The sequence below is a fragment of the Prionailurus bengalensis genome, chromosome A1 (assembly GCF_016509475.1).
Source record: "Prionailurus bengalensis isolate Pbe53 chromosome A1, Fcat_Pben_1.1_paternal_pri, whole genome shotgun sequence".
In the NCBI taxonomy this organism is placed as follows: Eukaryota; Metazoa; Chordata; class Mammalia; order Carnivora; family Felidae; genus Prionailurus; species Prionailurus bengalensis.
The window spans coordinates 227,348,086-227,371,359 of record NC_057343.1 but is presented as its reverse complement, the minus strand read 5'-3'; the positions used below and the strand labels follow the sequence as shown (position 1 = coordinate 227,371,359).

The 23,274-nt window shown below is 39.4% G+C and overlaps 1 protein-coding gene across 2 annotated transcripts in view; it reads right to left on the bottom strand.

The window, feature by feature from the left end:
* Positions 1 to 5,999: 5,999 nt before the first annotated feature.
* RETREG1 (reticulophagy regulator 1) overlaps positions 6,000 to 23,274 on the bottom strand; it is a 128,721-nt gene continuing 111,446 nt past the window's right edge. For both annotated transcript variants that reach the window (XM_043600903.1, XM_043600913.1), the window contains 6 exons: positions 15,314 to 15,440; positions 12,825 to 12,909; positions 11,003 to 11,140; positions 10,139 to 10,203; positions 9,765 to 9,891; positions 6,000 to 6,929 (listed from right to left, as the gene is read on the bottom strand). In XM_043600903.1, the coding sequence (XP_043456838.1) occupies positions 6,430 to 6,929; positions 9,765 to 9,891; positions 10,139 to 10,203; positions 11,003 to 11,140; positions 12,825 to 12,909; positions 15,314 to 15,440 (1,042 nt within the window). In that variant the 3' untranslated portion in view covers positions 6,000 to 6,429. The remainder of the gene's footprint in view (positions 6,930 to 9,764; positions 9,892 to 10,138; positions 10,204 to 11,002; positions 11,141 to 12,824; positions 12,910 to 15,313; positions 15,441 to 23,274) is intronic.

Here is a 23,274-nt window from a genome sequence, read left to right as displayed (position 1 = left end):
TTTTCAGCTTATCAAAATCTTTTAAAATAGCCTCTGGACAAGATACCCACTTGAAGAAATGTACCTAGTACTAATCATCAATGGGGATAAGCAAAAACACTGTATTTCCAAGCTTCTCTAAAAAATAAAGCAAAAGATGGCTACATAAAGAACTTGTGGTTTTACTGTTTCTTATTCTTCTGTGGTTCTCTGGCACCTGTTCATTCTTCATGTGTTATTTCTTCCCTGCCTCCTTCAATCCATTTTCATGGCCAGAACCCATTTCAGCATCTTTGAACAGGATAGTCAAGGATGCAGATGAAAAGCCAGATGAAGAGCTACATAGGGTGAGGTCCAGAAGGGTCCCAAACATAGGAGCTTCTTTTTTTTTTTTTTTTAACGTTTATTTATTTTTGAGACAGAGAGAGACAGAGCATGAACAGGGGAGGGGCAGAGAGAGAGGGAGACACAGAATCTGAAACAGGCTCCAGGCTCTGAGCTGTCAGCACAGAGCCCGACGCAGGGCTCGAACTCACAGACCGTGAGATCATGACCTGAGCTGAAGTCAGACGCTTAACCGACCAAGCCACCCAGGCGCCCCAGGAGCTTCTGTCTCCATAGAGTTTGGGATGCACCACCCATCTGGCACATGGATTTGTTCTGGTTCAACAACCTAAGAGCTCTCTTGAGCCCCATCTTTTTGGGGTTTTATAAAGCTTTCATTACATAGGCATGATTGATTAAATCTTAAGTGATTTAACTCAATATCCCACTCCTTTCTCCACTCCAGAGGTGTGAGGGGGTGGGCCTGAAAATTTCCACCCTCTCATCACGTGGTTGGCTCCCCAGGCAACCCGCTCTCATCCTTAGGTTACCTTTGGGCTTTCCAAAAATCACCTCATTAACATAACCAAAAACTGTTATCCTGTTAACACTTGGGTTTTTGTCAGCTCTATGCCCCAAATGGACAAAGACCAAATGTATATTTATTAAAAATCACACTCTATCCTTTAAAATATTCTACTAGTTCTAAATTAAGACATCCCTACTCTCCAGGAGTTTCTTATAATTTGATAGGGATGGTAAGAAATACACAATGAGCACATTAAAGACTGGATCACGTACAACAAAATATAAAGAGGCAATGGGTATTTAGAGAACTCTCATCCAATTAGAAAAGTTTCTGTTAAGGAGCTGACATTTCAGATGGGTCTTGAAGGAAAGGAAAGATTGAGGACTTCATCTGCAAATGGAGAAGGGAGGCGGAGGGTAGAAGAAATACTGTGGAGAGAGGAAAATAAGAGACATATTTAGGAAGAATATGTCTAGTTTGGGTGAAGCATAGGATCCAGGTAATTAAGAGAAAATAAGACTAGAGAGGATTAAGGTATTAGGTAAAGCGGCGAATTCTATCTTCATCCGGTAAACAGTAGTGTTTCAGTTTATATGGGCATTGGGAATAGAAGTGGGCCTTGAGATCCAGCAGCAGTATCTGGAATTGTTGGAAAAAAATACTAGAAAGGAGCAGGTCTATAGCCAATGGCTCCTTGGTAAATGCAAGATGACTGACCAAGAGACCTTGCATTAAACTTCAGTACATTCAGAGAATTATGTTAATGTGTCTGATCTCTGCTGACAATGCTATAAAAAATGTTTCTTACCAAATGAATAATTTTGCTGAAGAATTTAAACTGAGACTGCCCACGTGAAAGATTTAGATTTGAAAAATATTAACAATTAGAATTCTTTCTGGATACTGTGACATAGCTCTTAAGATACGAGCTTCACTTAATTGCCGAACTACTGAAGTTATGTTATACAGTGTAAAGGGACAGTGTCCATGAAGATGTGCTTCTTTTTCAATGCTGGAAAATGTTGGGATGTTGATTTTTGATAATTACAAAGTTTAAAGTAAGAGGTAATAGGTTCATCTTCAAGTCAATTGAGATACTGGTGTTGATAGGCAGTATTATCTTGTGACAGGCTTACTACTTTTCATATACCCATATTGCAATAGCTACTTGGTTTTTAAAAGGAAAACTAAAGGGGATTGGGCTGTTTGCGATTAGTTTTTGGGTGGTAACAAAGAATATAAAAACATTTATTAAATGGTTTACAATTTCTATGAATTTTGCATTTATAAAAATGTTAAGTAAAAAATTATGATTTTCAGTAAACAATTTTACAACATTTTACTACCTCTTGTTTTTGGGTATCTAGATATGCTGTTCTTAGATTAACAAAGAATTGAGATATTCTAAAGAATTGAGAAAACTTGGGTTATCAGAGCATTTAAAATAGTATAGATCAGCTGGTTTCTGGATTCTTTGGAAAGAGAAAAAAATAATCTCAATAAAATAAAAGCAGTCTTTAGTATTTAGTAAAGTTCTGCTAAGCTATTTAAAATTATGATCTTTCTTAATGTATTAAGAAACAAAAAATATTAGATAATGTGACATATTGGAAAGAGAATAGGCTTTGCGGTCAAACTGGCTTTCCCCCTTACTAGCTATGTGACTGGATAATTTATCTAACCTTGTCCTTCTGAAAAATGCTCTTCCTACTACTTAAGTGTAGAGTCATGAGGATTACACATGATTCTAACTATAACTGAGTGTTTTCTATGTATTAGGCCAAAGTTTGGCAAACCATTCCTATAAAGGGCAAGATAGTAAATATTTTAGGCTTTGTAGGCCTAAAACTATTATCTGCCACAACTGTACAACTTTTCTCTTTAGCATAAAAATAGCCATAGACAGTACATAAGTGAACGTTGCTGTGTTCTAACAAAACTGTATTTATGGACACTAAATTTTGAATTTTGCATATTTTACACATCATGAATTATTCTTCGGATTTCAAATTTTTTTAAAAAAGCATTCTTAGTTGCTATTCCATAGAAAAACAGTGGCAGGTCAGATTTGGCCGATAGACCATAGTTTGCCAAACCCCGTCTTAGACAATTATACACTATGAGGCCCTGGTGCTAATTTCATAGATGAAAGAAACAGGTGCAAATGTTATGTGACTTAGTTGGAGTCTCCCAGGGTAAGATCCATTAAAAATGACTAGTGTAGAACCTCACACATGGTCCAGAGTCAACTGAAAAAATAGACATTTTTGCAACACTTTTCATCTTTTTATTCCATAGCATTTATTGGATTATGAGGCCAACATAGTGCCAGTCCCACTGAAATAACTTTAGAGTTTTCTTATAAGCAGATACTTATTGATTGACTTTGTTTTAATGTTTGAAAAGATGGCGTAGTTGAAACACAGGCAGGAAAAAACTTCACTGTCTTGGTTTTATATAGCCTTTTTCTCCCCTGAAAATGCTTCAGACGTTTTTCCATTTATTCTAAAAACATCCCTGTATGACAGAATAGTTCACTTCCTAATTTTATTAATGACCTCTCATCCCACCTTAAATGCTGCAATGGAAATGGAGGAATAATACACAAAAATATAGTTCTGAGACCTTCTAGCTTCATCATGACACAAATGACCTATGAAAACAGTAAGTGTTTTCAGAATAATTTCCTATCTTGTAACGAATATAGCTGGAGTGATGTAAAGAACTACATCAACCAAAATTATAAACAGAAAAGGAAAACGTTTAAGTCACTTTTTTTTCTTGACTGTAGATTTGCTTCCTGCCTAAAATCGCTAGTACACTGGCATTTGCCATTTTTTTTAAAAGGAAAAAAGTTGCACTTACTTCAAATATATGAGTGATATGCCTAAATATGTTGAGGATGTTTGCTAATTGCAAAGTCTTATAAATGTTTCTTTTCCTAATATTCTGCCACACTAGAAGGGGGACAGTTTTTAAAAATCACATTTGGAGATTTTTAGGGTAAGAAAAAGCAACGATGATCAAGAATGCGAATATAAACACTGTTTTAGGCCTGGATTGACCTTCCAAAGCAAGCTTGAACTTCTGAGCCCTGCTTTATCGTTTTAGGTCAAAATGCATGATCGGTGTGTGTTATTCCCATTGTCTGGTTTTGCTCATCATTTTCTATAGGGAGAGAGCAAAGCATTTTTCTACAATTCCTTTACAATAATAATTTTAAAAAATCCACGTTTCACCTTTTAATGAATGCAGAAATCCTCATGATAAGGGATAAATAGTTCCCAGGGTACTGGATCAGTCACCAGGGCTTATTGTTACTATATCTTGAAATCAGAAATAAATATATCCCCCAACACACACACACACACACACACACACACACACACACACACACACCTTCAGCATCCCTGTTTGTCTGAATTAAGAGTACCATTATCAAAGAGTATCAATTGTGTGAATCTGTAATCACTTATGTTCTTGAATAAATAATATTGAAGTACACGTATGGTTATAATGCTACTCTCCATAGAGAGCTAGTATGTCTTCTCGAAAGTGTTACACATTTTTCTACCCTACCAACCTTGCCATCCCCAAATCCCTTTTAATTTCTAGTTTATAATATATGATCCTATCTTTATGGCTTATACCACCAACTCTTGAGTTTATCTTCTTGCAAGCTTGTCCAGTGACTTTTAACACGTTTTAATTACTTGGATCAATCTTCTTGTGTTCCCCTCAGTGAAGAAATTGAAATGACCTGTACACTTTTTGACTTAATGGCCACAGATGCTTTTTAAATGCAGAAACATGCACATTAAAAATTTAAAAAAGAAGAATCCTGGTGACAACTATTTTATAAATATGTGACTGTATTTTTCTTTGTGTCCAGAAACTTGTATTGAATAGAATTCAGGTCTATTCCTCCCTAACCCACACAGTTCATTGATCTAACACCAGGTTTTCATTTGTACCAAAATGGGCAAGATAATGAAGGCACAGGCTCACTTTGTATCAATAAAGGACATCAAACACAGTCATGAGGCACTGATGACATATAAGCATAGTCAATCACAAAAAGCAAGTGTTCAAAGTCCTCAGTAACTTTTCTCCCTTTAACATTTGGCAAAATTCAGTCTAGATATTTTAATACCTCAGAAAGAAAAAATAAATATGAGATGCTACATTAAAACATAAGATTACCTACAGTCTTTAGAAATATAAGGAAAGGGTAAAACAAAGGGAAGAGACCACAGATTTCCTATATTCTTGGATTATCCTTCCTTTCTGAGGGTCTCAGATGTCTGCATGCGTCTGTAGAAATGCCAGCTGTACCTGAAGACTGAAGGGATTGTTGGTAGTTGGCTGACATGGTCCCTCGACACTATTAAAAGTTTGTATCACAAAAACAAAATTAGCTTGATTTCTGCTAAGTGTTTTGTTAAAAACCTAAGTCAAATTTGGTTATTTAAAGGTGATCTAAAAAAGTTTAAAATAAAGGAAGAATATATTCTAGCTTCCCAATGAGAAACAGGTTACATATTTAGACTTCAATAGCAAATAAATACACCTTAAAGCCAAGCAAATTTCTCTCCTTTAGGAGACTCTAAGACAGACTACGAAAACAGTTCTTGTCTCTCCACCACTGATGACAACGCCACTCATAGAATGTATCAGGAACTAATTTCACAATTTTAAGAGACTTTTTCTATGACATAATATGAAAGATGAGGGTTTAACTTAGGTCTGAGCAGGCAGAACATACCTGCACTTCATAACATCTCTATTACAAATATATGACAGTTGAACAACAAAACACAGCCCAACCTCTGTTTACATCAAAACCACTGTCTATGTGATATATAATTACTTGCTTTCGATGGGTTAATACCACCCATTTGCAAGACCAGAGCTGGTAGTCCATGGAGCATGCCATTTATAGGTAAGCCTAAGTCTATAACTGCAGAAATAACATGGAAATGTATCAGCCTATCCAAAGTAGTTCAATATATTTTTAAAATTTTTTCCTAAGAAATTAATTTTGCTAATATTTCCCAAGTCCTCCACCTGAAGATACCTTGATAATTTTTGGTTTTTCACATCAGAATCTACCAAAATTATTTTAACTGTTTCCAAGTATCGGTAACAAAGGAGCTGATACCGCATGTATTCACCAATGAATTGTTAATATTTCAGTGAGTTACAATAAAGTTTTTGCATGCCTGAAAAATTAATTGTAAAGGAAAAATAAGGAATACTTGTAGGAGGATCTCAATAAGTTGGTGTTTTGCTTTAAAAACAACCTCTAATATTCATCTCTGATAACACAGCATGTATATATACGTATACAAAGTTCATTTCCATGCTTATTACATAAAAATAACTATAGGAAATATCAGTCTATCAGTATCAGCTGATATAGATCCAATTAATTCACTGCAGAAGGGAAAATAAGAAAAACGATCTGAAGTAATCAGTAAAGCCCACAGTTCAAAAAAATTTTTTTTCCTTTTCTTTTTTATCTCTTTTTTTTTTTGCATTGTTTATAATTTTTTGGTAGTTTTATCTGTGCTGTGTTGAACAAGTTGATTCCCAGACTAATGGCCTCCTCCGAGTAGATTTGAAAGGAAGCCCGAAGCCTTCTTACTTTGCTGTGCTTCTGCTTCTTGGTCTTGTGCAAGTCCCAATTCACTCTCAATTTGATCAAGCTCTGACTGGTCAAGTAGTTCAAAGTCATCACCTTCTTCAGTGTCTGTGTCGTCTCCTGGGCTGGGGGCAGCCTGAGAGAGTGCTTGCTTCGCGGCGCCCTCTAACTGCTCTTTGATGGCAGCTGTCACTGCGGCTGTGATGGCGTCCCCGGCCAGGTTGCGCATCAAGTGAAAGGTTTGGTCACTGCTCAGCGGAAGGGTGAGGCCAGCAGCGGACTGCCTCTCTTTGCTTGCTCTGGGACCGCTGTCCAGCTGCTCCTTTTTTCTCCTGAGCTCAGTGGGCAAGCCAAGGCTGAATTCATCTTCATCGTTTGTTCCCATGCCATTTTCTACAGATGGAAAATCGGAAAGGTCTCGAGAGAAAACTTCTTCGCTAGGCCGGTCGAGATCTGTGGAATGTGTAACAGAAGTTCATGCTTAAGCACCGTGATGAATCTGAAATGAAAGAACTGTCTAAAAGATAATCTGCTGTCCATCCCGCACTCTAGGCAAACCTGACCATCTCTCTACAAGTGCACAAATTCCACATGTCCCCCCTACATCCTTAGTTTTCCTCTTAAGTACAAAACAGTGTATGTAATGACTTGATGTTAGTTTTTATTTAAATTCCAACGAAGTAACATACAGTGTATTAGTTTCAGGTGTGCAATATAGCGATTCAACACTTACATATAACACCCAGTGCTCATCACAAGTGCCCTCCTTAATCCCCATCACCTATTTAACCCATGCCCCTACCCACCTTCCTCTGGTAACCATAAGTTTGTTCTCTATTTTTTCATTTGAGAGAAAGAAAGAGAGAGGGAGAGGGAGAGGGAGAGGGAGAGGGAGAGGGAGAGGGAGAGGGAGAGGGAGAGGGAGAGGGAGAGGGAGAGGGAGAGGGAGAGGGAGACAGAGGGAGAGAAGAGAGGGAGAGGGAGAGGGAGAGGGAGACAGAGGGAGAGAAGAGAGGGAGGGAGGGGGAGAGGGAGAGAGGGAGGGAGGGAGGGAGGGAGGGAGGGAGGGAGGGAGGGAGAGAGAGAGAGAGAGAACGAGAACCCAAGCAGGCTCCTTGCTCAACCTGGAGTTGGATGCAGGGCTTCATCCCATGACCCTAGCTAGGATCATGACCCTAGCCAAAATCAAGAGTTGGATGCTCAACCAACTGAACCACCCAGGCGCCCCTGTTCTGTATTTTCAGAGTCTGTTTTTTGGCTCCCTCTTCTTTCCCCCTTTTGCTCATTTGTTTCTTAAATTCCACATATGTGTGAAATCATATGGTATTTGTCTTTCTCTGACTTATTTTGCTTAGCACAATACTCTCCAGCTCCATGCACGTTGTTGCAAATGGCAAGATTTCATTCTTTCTAATGGCTGGGTAATATTCCATTGTATACATGTACTGAAGTTTTAAATGTTCATCATAAACAAAAATTTCATCCTGCCCCAGGGAGGGTATTAGCTTTAAGCTAATGTGGATATGTATGCTGTATGATCACAAAGTAAAAACAATATATTTCAACTGGAGGTTTTCATGGATTCTGGTACAGCAGATGGTGAGTATTATCCTGGCCCAGCATTTTCATCCGTGAAGATCTATCTCAGCATCTGTAACCGATGTTTGTTTAAAGCAATGAATTCAAAAGAAAGTATCGCTCCTTCTATTCCATGTTCAACCTAAGAGCTTACGGAAACATTTCGCTTTCCATAAATATAGCTGAAAGTGACCATATCCTGTCTACCAAACTCGTGTCCTGAATATATATCAGATCACTTAAGATCTGGGACATTTGAAAGCAATGTCAGGTTAGTAGGCAGACAGCGATTTTATTGTTTTTCACTTTCCATAGAAAATCTTTCAGTGTAACAGTTAACTCTTTACAATAGTAACTTGAAGTCTTCAATGTAATTAAAGCCTTCTTTGTGGGGGGCATGACTGCTGCCCCTTTTGTTGTGTAAGTCTGAGACAGAATGCTTAAGAACAACGGGTTTGTTATCCTCATCTTGATATGTAGGGCTTGTACAGCGTGAGTGTTCCTTTTCTTTTCTTTTTTTTTTTCAGTAGACCCTAAACCCAAAGTGGGCCTTAAACTCATGACCACGAGTCGCATGCTCTACCAACTAAGCCAGCCAGGCACCCCGTGAGTGTTCTGATACACTTGAAAGTTGAGAAAATTGAGGTCCACAGAAATCATGTCACCTGTTCAAGGTCACACAGTTAGTTAATGACCAAGGCAAGACTACGCTTGGGTGTCCCAATCTCCAAGCCTGTCTTTTCTCAAACACTGTATGGCCTCCCTCCTCCTCTAGAAAAAGAAAGTACGTTCTTGCCTGTAAAAACACATATAGAACAATTCATAATCTTCCAGTGTAATCTCATATATTCAATATATGGTTAAAATGACCTGAAATAATCCAAGGAGACTAGCAAAAATTAACTTACTGTACAAGACTGTCTCTCTGTTTTAAGCTTATTTATCCTAATTTAAAAAAAAAAAAAAAGAACTAACTTTGAAGAAAACCATGAGAAACCATGGAGTCAGCTTCGGATTTGGGGAACTTGTCCTCCATACTTTAATCCTCTTTGATGGGGACCAGCCCTGAATACACAGGATGAAAGTGTCTCTTCCCCTCCTTCCACTGTCGCCATACACAATGCCACCAGACACTTCACAAGTTCATTGTTTTCACTGTCGGTTGTTTATTTGTTTTGAAAATAAAGGCAGATTTTGGATACTGACTGGCTTGGGTTTTTTTCTCCATACTTTTAAAAAAGGAATAGCTTTTGAGGTACGATTCACAGATCATAAAGTGTACACATTTCAAGCGTACAATTCAGTGGTTTTTAATATATTCACAAAGTGGGGCAACCATCCCCACTATCTAATGCCAGAACATTTACTTCGTGACGAAAAACCCACACTAATTACCAGTCACCTTTCCTCCTTCCCCCAGCCCCGGCAGCCACTAATCTACTTTCTGTCCACATGGATTTGTCCATCCTGGACATTTCCTATAGATGGACTGACACAATATGTGGACTTGTGCGTCTGGCTTCTTTCACTTAGCATAATGTTTGCAAAGCCCATCCATCTTGTGGCATGTGTCACTGCTTTGTTTTCATAGCCAAGTGACACTCCATCGTGTAGATATGCCGGATTTTGTTTATCCACTCAGCAGTTGACAGAGGTAAATATTTTTGCATGTGCTAATAATAATAAGGGCACGCAGAAATGTGAGCATACCATCAGAAGTGTCTGTCTGTGGAGTGTATCCTTCTGAAAGGTTGAAGGTCCCATTGTCAGTCCAGGAGACCTCAGATACGTCCGTGTCAGACACAGACAACTCTTTAGCAGCAACCGTGAGGCTAATCTGTGTTAAGATAAATAGCAGTGGCACATTTTAAACTTCGGACAGAAATCTTTTTCAAAACTCCATATGAACACCAAAAAATGTCAGAATAATAAAAACCAGATGAGTAATTTTCCTTTTGAAACTGTTCAGTCATCTTAGAGGAATGAGAGACGTCTATTAGGAAAATCATTCAGCTTGAGGCCATGTAAGTAAACTTAACAGTCAAACCACCCAGGAACAAACTGAAAACTAAACAAAACAATACCTTAGGACAAAGAGCTGAAAGGTCTAATTCACTGTCCTCTTTGTGACTTTTTTCTTTATCTGCTTCTGTTGAGAGAAAATTTAGAGGCTTTCAGTTTCCTAGACAGTACATTTCATTCATTATACAGTGGTATCCTGACCCCGCATTCCTCACGGTCTCCAATGCTCCCATATAATCAAATGTGTGCACACGATGTATTTGCAAAAGTCTGATTTCCAAGGGAAATGGTCCATAGAGTGGTTCTCATAGTGTGGTCCCTGAACCAGCAGCATCAGCATCGCTGATCTGATGGAACTTTTTAGAAATGCATATTCTCAGGCCCCGCCCTACACCAACTGAATCTGAAACTCTGGGGTGGGGCCCAGAAATCCAAGCTTTAATAATCCCTCCAGGTGATTCTGATGCTTGCTAGAGTTTGAGAATCTATAAAGTCATAGGCCAAGTTCAGTAGTGAATAATGATTACATTCATTTTTCCTCTGTTTTCTTTTCCTCCCCTTGTTCTCTCAATCCCCTTACACTGCTCCCACGCTCTCAGCCCTAGTGTTGTTTTTTTTATTTGCAATAGTCCACACCAAAATAAAATAACTTACATGAAAGAAATCATAAATAGCAAATACAGGATTATTGAATCCTTTTCTCCTTCCCCTGACAATTTGGATCAAAAAGTCAATTTCTTGTATGTTCGAGAAAAAAATAAAAGCCTAAATAGGCAAAAGCTGTATTACTGTGGGGGATTAGATTCTGTAATAATATGCAATAAAAGGCTAAAAGCGCCTTGAAATGTATTAAAATTGATTTCATAATAAATAGCCAGCTGATGTCTGATTCCATGCACGGTATCTAAAATTCAAATTTTACCTACCAGATCTCTTACGTTTCTTCTGATTAATATATTCTCCAATTCCAAAATCTAGTTTCAGCAGAACTGACTTGATTTTGCTGTATATTTTTTGTCCAATATCATTACACTTAAACAGTGGACACAAAAATGCACACAATACTGAAACATAAGAGGGAAGAGAACGTAGGTAAGATGGCCTTCCTTTCAAAAGGCTACATCTTAGTATTTCACAAAAATATTTCAGTTTCCTTACTGACAAATCCAAGTGTTTTACTTCGAGAGATGCTTCTGTGAAGTAAGCTCATCATTTGTATTCTTCCTCCCACAATGAAAACATTTTCTCCTGTGCGCGTGTGCACGTGTGTGCATACCCACACTATGCTTAAAGTCATTGTTTTCAAAGACTTGGCTATCATATCAACTTCCTCCTTTCAATTCTTTCAGCCTCAACAATTACACAAAGCTTACATGCTTTCTTGACAACAGTCCTGGATTAAAATCTCCATTCTACTTATTTGTTAAATAAGCCATTTCACTATAGGAAAGTTATTATCTATTAGCCTCTCATCAGTAATATTGGGATAGTAACATCTGTTAGGTCTTTGTGAAGAATAAATGAGGCCAATGCGAACCATCTGAATAATGCCTTGCCCATATCAGACTCTCCTTCCCCGGCTCTTTGTTCCTTTACTTCCTAAACAAGGCAGATTAAGGGCTGATATGTACATGAGTTCCACATGGGAGAATGGATGTAAGCTTGGATCAGCTGCCATGGGTGTTATGCACCAGGAATACAAAAACAAACGAAGATGGACACCGTGAATGTATTGTATTCCCTGGTGTTTATTTCTTTGTTGTTGTTAGAAAATATGCCCATTTACCTTTTAAATAGGAGTTGCAAACTCCAATATCACTAGAAGCCAAGGAAGTATATGTACATTTTAAAAGCTGGTGTAAGAAAAATAGGGAAATATGAGGGTTAGTTAAATGGAGAGTGCCTGTCCCATCTCAAGGTGGCAGCACCAGATCATATTTTCCAAGCCAAGCTGGAAATCTATACTTTTTTACAGCATTTTGGAGTTGTATTTGACATACAATAAATTGTACATATTTAAAGTATACAGTCGGACACATTTTGCCATACGCATACAACTAAGAAACCATCACCACAATGAAGAGAGTGAACATATCCATCACCCCCTGAAGTTTCCTCATCTTCCTATTCATTAATCCTTCCCCTGCCTTTCCCTCCCTCCTCCTCCCTGGGCAACCCTCTGTGTGCTTTGCCGCTGAAGATTAGTTTGAATTATGCATAAATGGAATCATACAGTAAATGTTCTTTTTTACCTTTTTCCCACTCGATCTAATTATTTTGAGATTTAGCCAGACTGTGGCATACATCAACGTATTAGTGCTGAGTGGTCACTGAATGGCTATGCCACAGGTTGTTTACCCATGCCTCTATGGGTGGACATAAGGACTGTGTTCTGTTTTTGGCTACTACAAATACAGGTGCTGTGAACATGTGCATACGAGTCTTTGCATAAATGTATACTTTCATTTCTCCTGGGTAAATACCTGGCCGTGGAATAGCTGGATCACGTACAGTTTTTAAGAAATTGCCAGACTGTTACCCAAACTGGCTGTGCCATTGTACCTACCCCCTACCAGTACAGGTCTCTAGGAAAAGGAAAAACCTTTTACAGCAGGAACTTAAAGAAGGATCCATGTGCTTTATAATTAAAAACTCATCCCTCCTCTTCCAAACTATGGAAGGTCCTGCTGACCATTAAATGATACCATATGCATCACATAAATCAGCCGAATGTTCTACTATACTTACACAGTAGATAGCTGAGTATAACCCCAGGAATGTAACTTCCCAAGACCGTAAAAAATGTGCACACACTGCAGACCAGGAGACAAAACTAGAAATGATAGAAACAACATGTGACAGTTATACAGAACTCCCAGACCTTTTAGAGGACAGGATACACACCCAATTAGTTATCTATATGCGATCTGTCCCGTTACGGCAAACGTTGTTCAAATCGTGTTCTTTTGTACTCGGGTCTGACAAATGACTGCTGTGTTCAACCAGCCTCAGTCCACTTTAACACTTAGTAACCATCATTTTGAGGTTCTAGAAGCTCGTTTCTGGCACCGAGAACATCTCCCATTAATCATCCCTGTGGCTCTCTTCCTGCCAGATGCAAGAGAACTGAAGAGTAGTATGTCCCCAGAAACTTTTTTTTTTACTCGGGATCAGTCACTGAAAATAATGCAGACTGGCAAATAAACTTGCAAGTTCAAACTACTTCTATAAGCTCATCAAAATTCATAAACACAGCAAAATATTACAGAAATTAGAGGCACTTACATAAATATAATTTGCACAGCTGATAAGCAGCTGGGATGAATCCACTGGCCATTACTATCCTCCTTCCTAACCATATCCATCCCTCAGATTGACCCCATTTCTAGGTTACTTAGAAACCAGCTGGGAATGAAATGAAATTCCCTAAGTGAAATGTGCTTCATTTCCTTCTCTCTGTCAGTTAGGACCAACAAAATCTTGGTTGTTTTAATGAATTTAAACATCATGATAAAAATGCTCCTATAAAGCCCTTCACAGGTTTTCCTCATCCTACTCTTAAAAATAAACTATCTTTCTTCGTTTGATTCATCTTTAAGTTACGGCATTAAACTGGGAAGCAAAATTAAGGGAATTTCAAAAAGCCATATAAGGAAAGGATACATAACTCCGATCAGTAACTGATTGACACTGAGGGGGTCTAAAATTCAGATTAACTTTGATTTTCCATTCTTTGGCATTGGGTTAATAAATTCACTAGTCAAAAGAACAGAGGCGCTTACGCAACAAAATTAGGAGCTGTTTCTGAATCAGCAAGGCCATTGAAGAATACAGAATTCTCATAGCAAAATGGAAGAGGAAAGACCATAAAAGTTGAAAGAATAAGTCTATGAAAGCATGACCGTATCCAGAATTCAGTTTCAGAAAGAGATTTCATACTATCCACTAGATTTGTAACATCATCATGTTAAGCCAACTGACTTAAGAGCACATTAGGACAATCCAACACACAAATTTTACGTTCAGAATCTTCTAAAAATGTGTTTAATCATGTCAGTGATTTTGATGATTTGATGATCAATAATCATCAAAAATGCAACTCTCCCTCGTCACCACATGAGTATCTATTCTAAGAATTACCTTCAGTGATTAAAAAAAAATCCATGCATATACAACATTGCCATTTTAATATGCTCAAAATATGTCTAAACATAATTCTATTACTCAATACTACTAAAGTTAAGAGATTGCCCATACATGGTACAACCAGAGGGATTTTTAGGCTGTACCAACATTCCTAGGCTCTTCCTTCCAACTACAGGCAGAGGTTCAAGGAACTTGAACACAGACATAGAAGCGAAAGGTTCTGTTGATGGTTCTGCCCTTAAACCCATGCTCTCACCATCACAGCTGAAGCCACCTCGACACATCCAAGTACTCCAAAGGTGTGCACCACATAATCCCTTCCAAACCACTTTCAAACCTTCTCCCCAGGGGTTTGCATCATAATTGGAAAAACACTCATTCCATTTACATCATCCCTATAAGTGTCTTTGCCAGAGGTTTTCTTTCTTAAATAAGTCTTAAACCAAGAATCTCTACTTTTTAGACTAAAAGGGAGACTCAGTTATCTCCAAAAGCATCCTCAAAGGACTATCTGTTCACTTCATCTCCTTCTGACTTCAGCACTGGCCTACATAATATAAACTGACATTTTTTATTGAATTGTAACTGACATGCAATATTATATGAGTTTCAGATGTACAACACAGTGGTGAGTTTCATCACTGGAAGCTGGTACTTCTTAATCCCGTTCACCTATTTTGCCCATCGCCCTGCCCTCTTCTCTCTGGCAACCACCAATGTGTTCTCTGTAATTGTATGTATTTTTTTTTAATGTGTCTGCTTTTAAACTGAAATTCCTCATAAGATATTTTTTTCTCCTCGGTCTGGCCCATAAGACCAATCATCACTCATTTTTGTTAATGAGTTAGATAAATATGCATAAAATAGAAAACTAACACAATTTCAATATATAAAGTTGAGGATTTTCTAGGGCTAACACACTAACATTTCTGAACCTTGCTAATGTCAGCTTCATGGCATGTGTTCCTAGCATATTATATCCAGGATTGGAGAACCCTTACAAGCTGGTACGTTAGGTTAATTCATTCGTTTCCAATGTATTGCACATTTTAAAGCACACACAGTTAATTCTCCTGTACTGAAAGACTTGCCTTGCCGGGGCTCTGCTGTTTAAAAAGAGACATTTCTTGAAGAAATAAGCTGAAATTCATCCATGATTCTGCAATACAGTGGCTCAGCCTCGGTCTTTCATCCGGTTTGGAATTGATAACTTCCCAGCTAAAGAGAGAAAAGGAAAATGAGTTTTAGCCGAACTTCTGATGATCCATTCAGCATTGCTTGTTTCAGCAAATATTTCTGGAGCACCTACTATTGGCCACACTCTCTGGAAACGACCTGCGAATTCAGAGGTGAACCAGCCAGATACCTGCCGGATGAAGCTGACGCCCTGAGAGAAGAGATACAGGCTGAACAACTAACTACACGATTATCCCATTACAATGAAGGGATCGCTGAGGGAGAGGTATAGGGTGGGGGCTTTGGGACATCTCTGAAGTCACTTCTGTGCTAACATCTGGATTAGTAGTAGTTTATGCCGAGGGCTCGGAAGAGTTCCAAACAGCACAGTGTACGACATACGAAGAGACCTGGAGCCAGAAGGAGATAGTGACACCATCCCACAGGGCCCCGCGTGTGGCCCCGCAGAGTCGGCCAGAAGAATAACGCTGCCTGAAGCTGGGAAGGTGAGATAGGACCTCATCATACTGTCCCTTGAGGGACTTGTTAGGAACGTTTTGAACCTTAAGGATAGGGAAGCCACAGTGCTTTTAGAGAAACTTTGGCATCCATCTTCTGACCATCATCATCGTCATCAACAGTGCCTTTTCAATATATATTCTAGTTGGTCAATTCAACAGAGTCTCAAAGTACCTTGTCTTTTTCTACTGTAACTTCTCCCAATCGTCATGGTAGAATGTGTTGGCTGTGACGCCTGTGTCAGGCATGTGCTGTGTGTCCTTGCCCTCGTTTTCCGGCAGGGACCTCAATAAGCTAACACCAGTAACAATCCCCCCAGGAGGAAGGCAGGCAGACACAGGGCATTCCCTCAAATACAATGACATCGAGTTCAAATCCCACTCTTGCAAAACTAACTCATCACGAAAATACACCAGTTCAAACAATCTATCGAGGGCCCCCAAATTCATTCATTTAATGGATAATCATTAGTACCTACCCTGTGGAATCTGCTGCCATAGAGCTAAGGCTATGGCAATAAATGAATGTTTCTTGTTAGTGAACTATCATCCGAGCTATGACTGCAAGGGAGTCAGGGTGAGAGGATCTCTGGATTCAAATCCAGTAGTCCTAAGACAAATCAAAACTACCCTGGCCCTTAGATGTTCAACTCCCCAGAGACTGTGTACATGTAGGTTCTATTTCTTTTCAATATACCTTGAACACTAAGACAATCTGTAGATTAGATAATTAAATTTCCTTTTTTAATACAAATTTTCAGTTATAGTTAAAGAAATGCATTAAAAAAGAAAAAAAAATTCCTTTTCCTTCTTTATTCCATCAGAGTCAACTAATGCTCTTCCAGAGAGTCACTGAGCTATCATCAGTTCTCCAGGCAGACACTATTCCACGAGGCAGACACTTGCCAAATGATTTCCTGCCTATCATTAGAAACGAACTTTCGAGGACGTTTAGCTGTTAGGGAGAGAGTGGTTTATGTATTCGTGAACTCTACCCTTCTCTTGAACCACCATTGAGCAAGTCTGTTTTCATTGGTGACCAAATCTAGCACTAGGCTTGCCTACCTCATGAATGATTCCAGACCTATTAAAGGAAACACTAAGTGTACGGAAGCCACTATCTGTAACAGAATTTTGCCAATACGCCCGTTTGATGGGAAAAGATTTTATACAGGAGTGCAAAAACCTGCAAGTGGCAAAGGAAATAAGATTATTAAGGGGCGCCTGGGTGGCTCAGTCGGTTGAGCGTCCGACTTCAGCTCGGGTCACGATCTCACGGTTCGTGAGTTCAAGCCCCGCGTCAGGCTCTGGGCTGATGGCTCAGAGCCTGGAGCCTGCTTCCGATTCTGTGTCTCCCTCTCTCTCTGCCCCTCCCCCGTTGTTCATGCTCTGTCTCTCTGTGTCTCAAAAATAAATAAACATTAAAAAAAAATTAAGGGGCGCCTGGGTGGCGCAGTCGGTTAAGCGTCCGACTTCAGCCAGGTCACGATCTCGCGGTCCGTGAGTTCGAGCCCCGCGTCAGGCTCTGGGCTGATGGCTCAGAGCCTGGAGCCTGTTTCCGATTCTGTGTCTCCCTCTCTCTCTGCCCCTCCCCCGTTCATGCTCTGTCTCTCTCTGTCCCAAAAATAAATAAAAAATGTTGAAAAAAAATTAAAAAAAAAAAATTAAAAAAAAAAGATTATTAAACTGTGGCCTCCTTTCTGAGAACAATCTATTGCAAATCGGCTAGGCTAGCCTAGGCCACGCTCTGTTTGCTGGGGCCATACAGTTGACAGAAATAAAGACTTTCATTTCTGTTCCCCGTGCATATTTAGTATTTAAAGATTTGGTTGAGCAGTTTGGCAAATATAATTCTAACAAAAATGAATGAAAAACTTACAACAAAACGGTTTATCATTCTCTTAATGATTCAAATGGAATGAATGAACATTTCATATTTTGAATCAAACTCAAAATATATTTTTGTATTTATATAGGATAATGAACAGATAAAGTGAGTTGTGCTCAAGCAATGAAAGGTAAAATAGCCTGGAAATGAATGAACTCTGTTTATATATGAACCTCAGCATCATAATGTTGAGAAGACAATCGCAGAATAACATACGATATTATTTCATTTATATAAAGCTCAAAATCGTTCTAGCTAAAACATTATTTAGGCAAGGAAATGATTTAAAAAAAAAAAAAAGATTCAGGAAAGTGGTTACCTAAGGCATGGGATGTGTGGGGTAGGTAGGGAATGTGACCAGCAGGACACATGGGAGCTTCTTGGGTATTGGTCATGTTCTATTTCTTAACTTAGATGAAGGTTACATGCAAACTTGACTTACTACTGTCCTTTAAGCTACACACACACACACACACACACACACACACACACACACACAGATGTATACATACATGGCCTTTACTTGAAAATTTGTTGATACTTAAATGTATAATCATGCTTTTTATTTAATGAATAACATTCTAATGAGTATATCTCACTTCACATTCCATAGTCAAAATAAAAATGTTACTTAAGTTTTTGCCTGAGTTTATTTGTGAAGCAATATTTCTGCTAGCGAAAGCCATAAAAAATAGTTTTTGAGTAAGTTGTACTTTATAGATGCTGAAACCCTGTTCTAATACTGCCTTTAGGATTCATATCTCAGAAGTGACATGACATTTCTATACAGTTTTCACTATTCTAGTAAGTAAATATCCTAAAATTGGAAAGTATCCTAGTCTAATACTAAATTAACTAAAATAAACTAAATTATCTCTATAGAAATAATGTTATGGTGAAGTCTTCATACAGTTTAAGGTGCTTAATACATATCACAATGACTTAACTGAAAATTTTGTCTTACATTTAAGGATCTTACCTATTTTCCTAATGGGATTCAGGTGGATATGAATAAAACTCAGTATCCATTCATCCATTACCTTATTCATTTCTTCAATTAAAAGTTATCGAGTTCCCCCTTGGTCTTACATTATACTCAGTGTGTTTGCTATTCTAAACCAACACAAACTGAGTACCCGTAGCCCTGTCCCTCTCTGTGTCTACTTGGTGAGAAGGAGAAAAAAAAAAAAAAGAATATTCAACTTGCAAATATTTTCCATAGCCATACAAGGACACTTTTATTAAACTGCCTCCCCTAGGGGCGCCTGGGTGGCGCAGTCGGTTGGGCGTCCGACTTCAGCCAGGTCACGATCTCGCGGTCCGGGAGTTCGAGCCCCGCGTCAGGCTCTGGGCTGGTGGCTCGGAGCCTGGAGCCTGTTTCTGATTCTGTGTCTCCCTCTCTCTCTGCCCCTCCCCCGTTCATGCTCTGTCTCTCTCTGTCCCAAAAAGAAATAAACGTTGAAAAAAAAAATTAAAAAAAAAAAAAACTGCCTCCCCTTTGGAAAAAAGGCTTATGTGACAATATTTTAGGGCAATAAATTCCATGGTTATTTATATTTGTATTAACATAATAATCTTAAATAATTCCAATTGATATTTGTGAATTGTTACAATCACAAACAGAAATGAGAAATCTATTGTGTAAAACATGAAAATATTATCTAACCAAATAGGTTGTGAAAAGAATAATAAATGAGGAAAAAATGTATAGGTTATGCTGACTAAAATTTGGTGGAAATATGTATGATTTTAAAAATATCCACACCAAAAGCTAAGAAGAGATGCCACTCCACTCTTCTTTAAATGAAACATGCACCCAGAAGAGTTACTCTCTTGGAATTTCATAATAGTTTGAAAATGTCTAGCGAGTACTCCTGAGTACCACTGGAACATACATTTCTACTGTCTTCCATTATATATAGTCTACCATTAATGGACGTCATGTCACCGAATTTCAATTTAGGTAACACAGCTACATAATGTATAACTGAATATCTAATACAGTAATAAAATTTAGAATGAAACGGGGCACTTAATGTCAGCTTTTCAAAGTCTCATTTTGCAGATGAGGAAAGTGAAACCCAAGTCTTCTCAGCTAGTTCGGGGCAGAGTCATGACCTGTGGCCAAGACTCCTGATTTCCAGTAATTCTTGTTCCTTTAAAACATGTGCCCTCTTCAAAGACTGGGTAAATCCAGTGACCTCCCTTGAAGAGATGACATGTAATTTAGAACAAGGAGGAACATTCTATGTTCCCCCTCACTCTTTTCCAGAGTAGAGAGGAATGAGGTGTGACTGACCAATATCAACACGGCATCGTGAGGACCCACCCTTTCCAGGAAAAAAGAACACTTCCTGTGCAGAATCCAAATACTTAGCAGAGACTAAGATTCATGCTTAGCGGTTGGCTGATGTTTGAACACAGATGATGTACACGTGCACGCAGAGTTGCTACATAATGAAACTCTAGGTTTTCCTGGAGAGCCTCATCTGGAAAACACATGGCCAGAGAAAGGATCTCCTGTGAATATTGGATGATGCTGGGGAAACAGATCTTTTACATGGTGTGTGGCTGTCTTCCCACCATCCTTGGCGCTGATCAGCACGCAAGGTAAGGCCCAACTAACAAAAACAGAGGTTTAAAAACAATTTGAGGCTTTACTGAATTCTTAACCCAAGAGTGTAAGTCTTCTAAGACTGAAGCTCATCCGAGGGAGAAAATTAATTACCAATGGCTTCAGTATAAGATTCCAGGGTTTATCTCTTTCCCCCTTAGTTTGAGAGAGAACATGCATTTTCCAGTAAGGTTCCTTGGTCCTTCCTCCCCAGCCCCCACCTGACCCCCAGCTGTCTTCCAGCTTTCTCTGTCACTCATGCCCCCCTTAAGGAGTGAACCTGCTGCATGTTCCAGCCACAAGATAAGGATCAGTTAAGAGCCCCTCCCTCATGACCGTTCTCCCCAGCTTCCCATCCTCTTGGTGGATCCAGTTCAAGTGGCTTCCCTGTCCCCTCATGGGTTTCAAATGGGCTTTGCCCAAGGATCCGCAGACGTGCAGTGCTTTCAAGAAAAGGTACCCAAGCTAAGGCCCTGGCAGATTCCATTTAGTTACCATCTCCTTCCAAATAACAAAAACTAAAGGGCGGATTTTTAACAAAGGACATTCTGCATGGGCAAGGTAAGCAATTATTTGCCAAGGAACCCTAAGCCAGGTGAAGTGCTTTTTCAGCAGCTGAAGAATTTATGGTTTTACCTGCCTGCGAAAGTCTAAGGAGAATAAAAATGAGGAAGATGGCTCCTTAGACAAGCAGCCTCACTTTATCACAGAAGGGAGCTGAAGCTTCCTAGTAGAATTTAAAGCCAATATCCTTCTTTCTGCCATTCTTTCTGCCTTCATATCCTTATTAGAAATCGATTAAGTATGTACATTAGGGGATCTGGCCAAATTAATCCTTTAGACAGTTCCCACACTGAGTGTGTGTGAACCCGTAGGGCACTGTATAAATAGCAGGCCTGGGGTAAAAAGCTCAGAAATCTACATTTTTAGTAAGTGTCCAAGTGGTTCAGAGGCAGCTATTTCTAACCCAAAGCACCACTGCAAGAAATACCCCCATGAGAAAGTTACATAGAAATCCTGGTTCAAAAACAGAGACAAAAGGAGAATGAAAAGATGAAATATTGGGGATCCAAGACCAAAGAGGCTGGAGATGGCAGGACAGAGTGTGGGGGAGTCCAGCCTGCAGAAAGAATGTTGGCCATGTACGGGGGTCCTGGTCTTCAGCTGAGGGCTATGGTACACGTGCATGAGGAGGAACACGCCATCAGAAGGGATGAGGGGGAGCAGGCTCCTGGGTCCTGGACCGGGAATCACGCCTGGTCTCACTGACCAGAGTGGAAAACCTCAGAAGTCACAGATGTCGGGTAGAATACTCAGAAGGGTCTTGCATCAGTAGCAGAATAATTAGTCTTCTCTAAAGGCTGCTCTGACCATCAAAGCCTTAAACGCAAGCTCCAAAAGGATCAAACTGATTTAAAGTAATCTCACTGTGTCATGTGTAGAAATACAAAGTGGTGAATTTTTGTTAAGAGCCAAACAACTCACATGGTCAATATAGATCTCAATAAAAAATAATGTCGACATTTTGTACTAAAAGTCATATTTGTCTCTGTAGAGGTTAATGGCCACAGACATGAAATCTGAAGTCACCTGAATTTTAGAATGCAGCACACAGGCTCCTCCATTAGGGGGTTCTAGAAGACAGAAATGTGACACTCCTATGCTCTTTAAAAATAGATCGCAATTCAGTAAGAGCATGTGCTAGCAGCTGGTTTCATCTCTTCTGCCCAAAGAGTCTCTGCGCACTAGAATATATAACGCTGAACAAATGGATCTTTGGCAGAGTGCACATAACCTCTCTGTGCACCATTTCCTTTCCGTTCATTTCCCTAAACAAGCACGGAATACAGGGCATGCTGTTAGACGCTGTTCCCAGCTCCGGGGTTTTAGTGATGCCTAAGGCACAGCCCCAACCAGTAAGTGAAAGTTTACATGGGACCCCAAAATAATCAGACACACACACACACACACACACACACACACACACACACACACACACACGACACAGAAAACTCACCTTTATAAAATGATATTTACTTGCATCTAGGGCCATTGGGGAGAAAAACAGAACTTAAAACACAGTTGGGGATTGGATGAGCGAGGAGAATCTAAGACTGCCTTTCCATTAGTGTATACTTTACAGGACAATGGATCTTTCTAGCATATTCCAGGGAGCTTAAGTCAAAATATTTTTTATAACTGAAAGTTATTTTTCTGAAGCAAAAAAAAAAAATAGATTTCTTAATATCTCAAACTTGAAATTCCTTCACATATTTCTGGAGTTCCTTCACATATTTAGAGTTGAGGAGGTCGCTAGCAACGAGACACAGGCAAGGCAACCCAGGGTGGGTGGAGAGACGGAAAAGGGACAGGGTGGGGGCATGCTTGCTTGCGTGAATGCTTCCCAATGGTCTGGTTTTGGTTCTTGATTCTGTCAGGCCCAAGAGAAAGGCCCGAGGCAAAGCCATCCATGGACATCCCTCTGTGGAAGCCAAGGCCCTTCTGCCTTAGGCTGACTTCAGTTTGGTTTCTGGCATTTTCAACACAACATAAAGTGCCATATATTTCAGTAGGAGCGGTGGAGAAGTAGACTATATTTTAAATTATAAGGCAGAAGCAACAATCTCAAAAGAGTTATGGAATGAGATTACAGAGTTCTGTCTTACTTACAGCAGAGGACATTGAGGCCTAGACAGATTAACTCGTTGCTCAAGGTCACAGAACTAATCCCCAGTGGAAGAGGCATAAAACTGAGAATGCTCCTAATGTGCAGTGAGATGCAGGAAGAACACTCTGGACTGGAAGACGGGGGTCATTGCAAAGATGAGGAGGAAACAACAGTAGAGGAGTAACAAG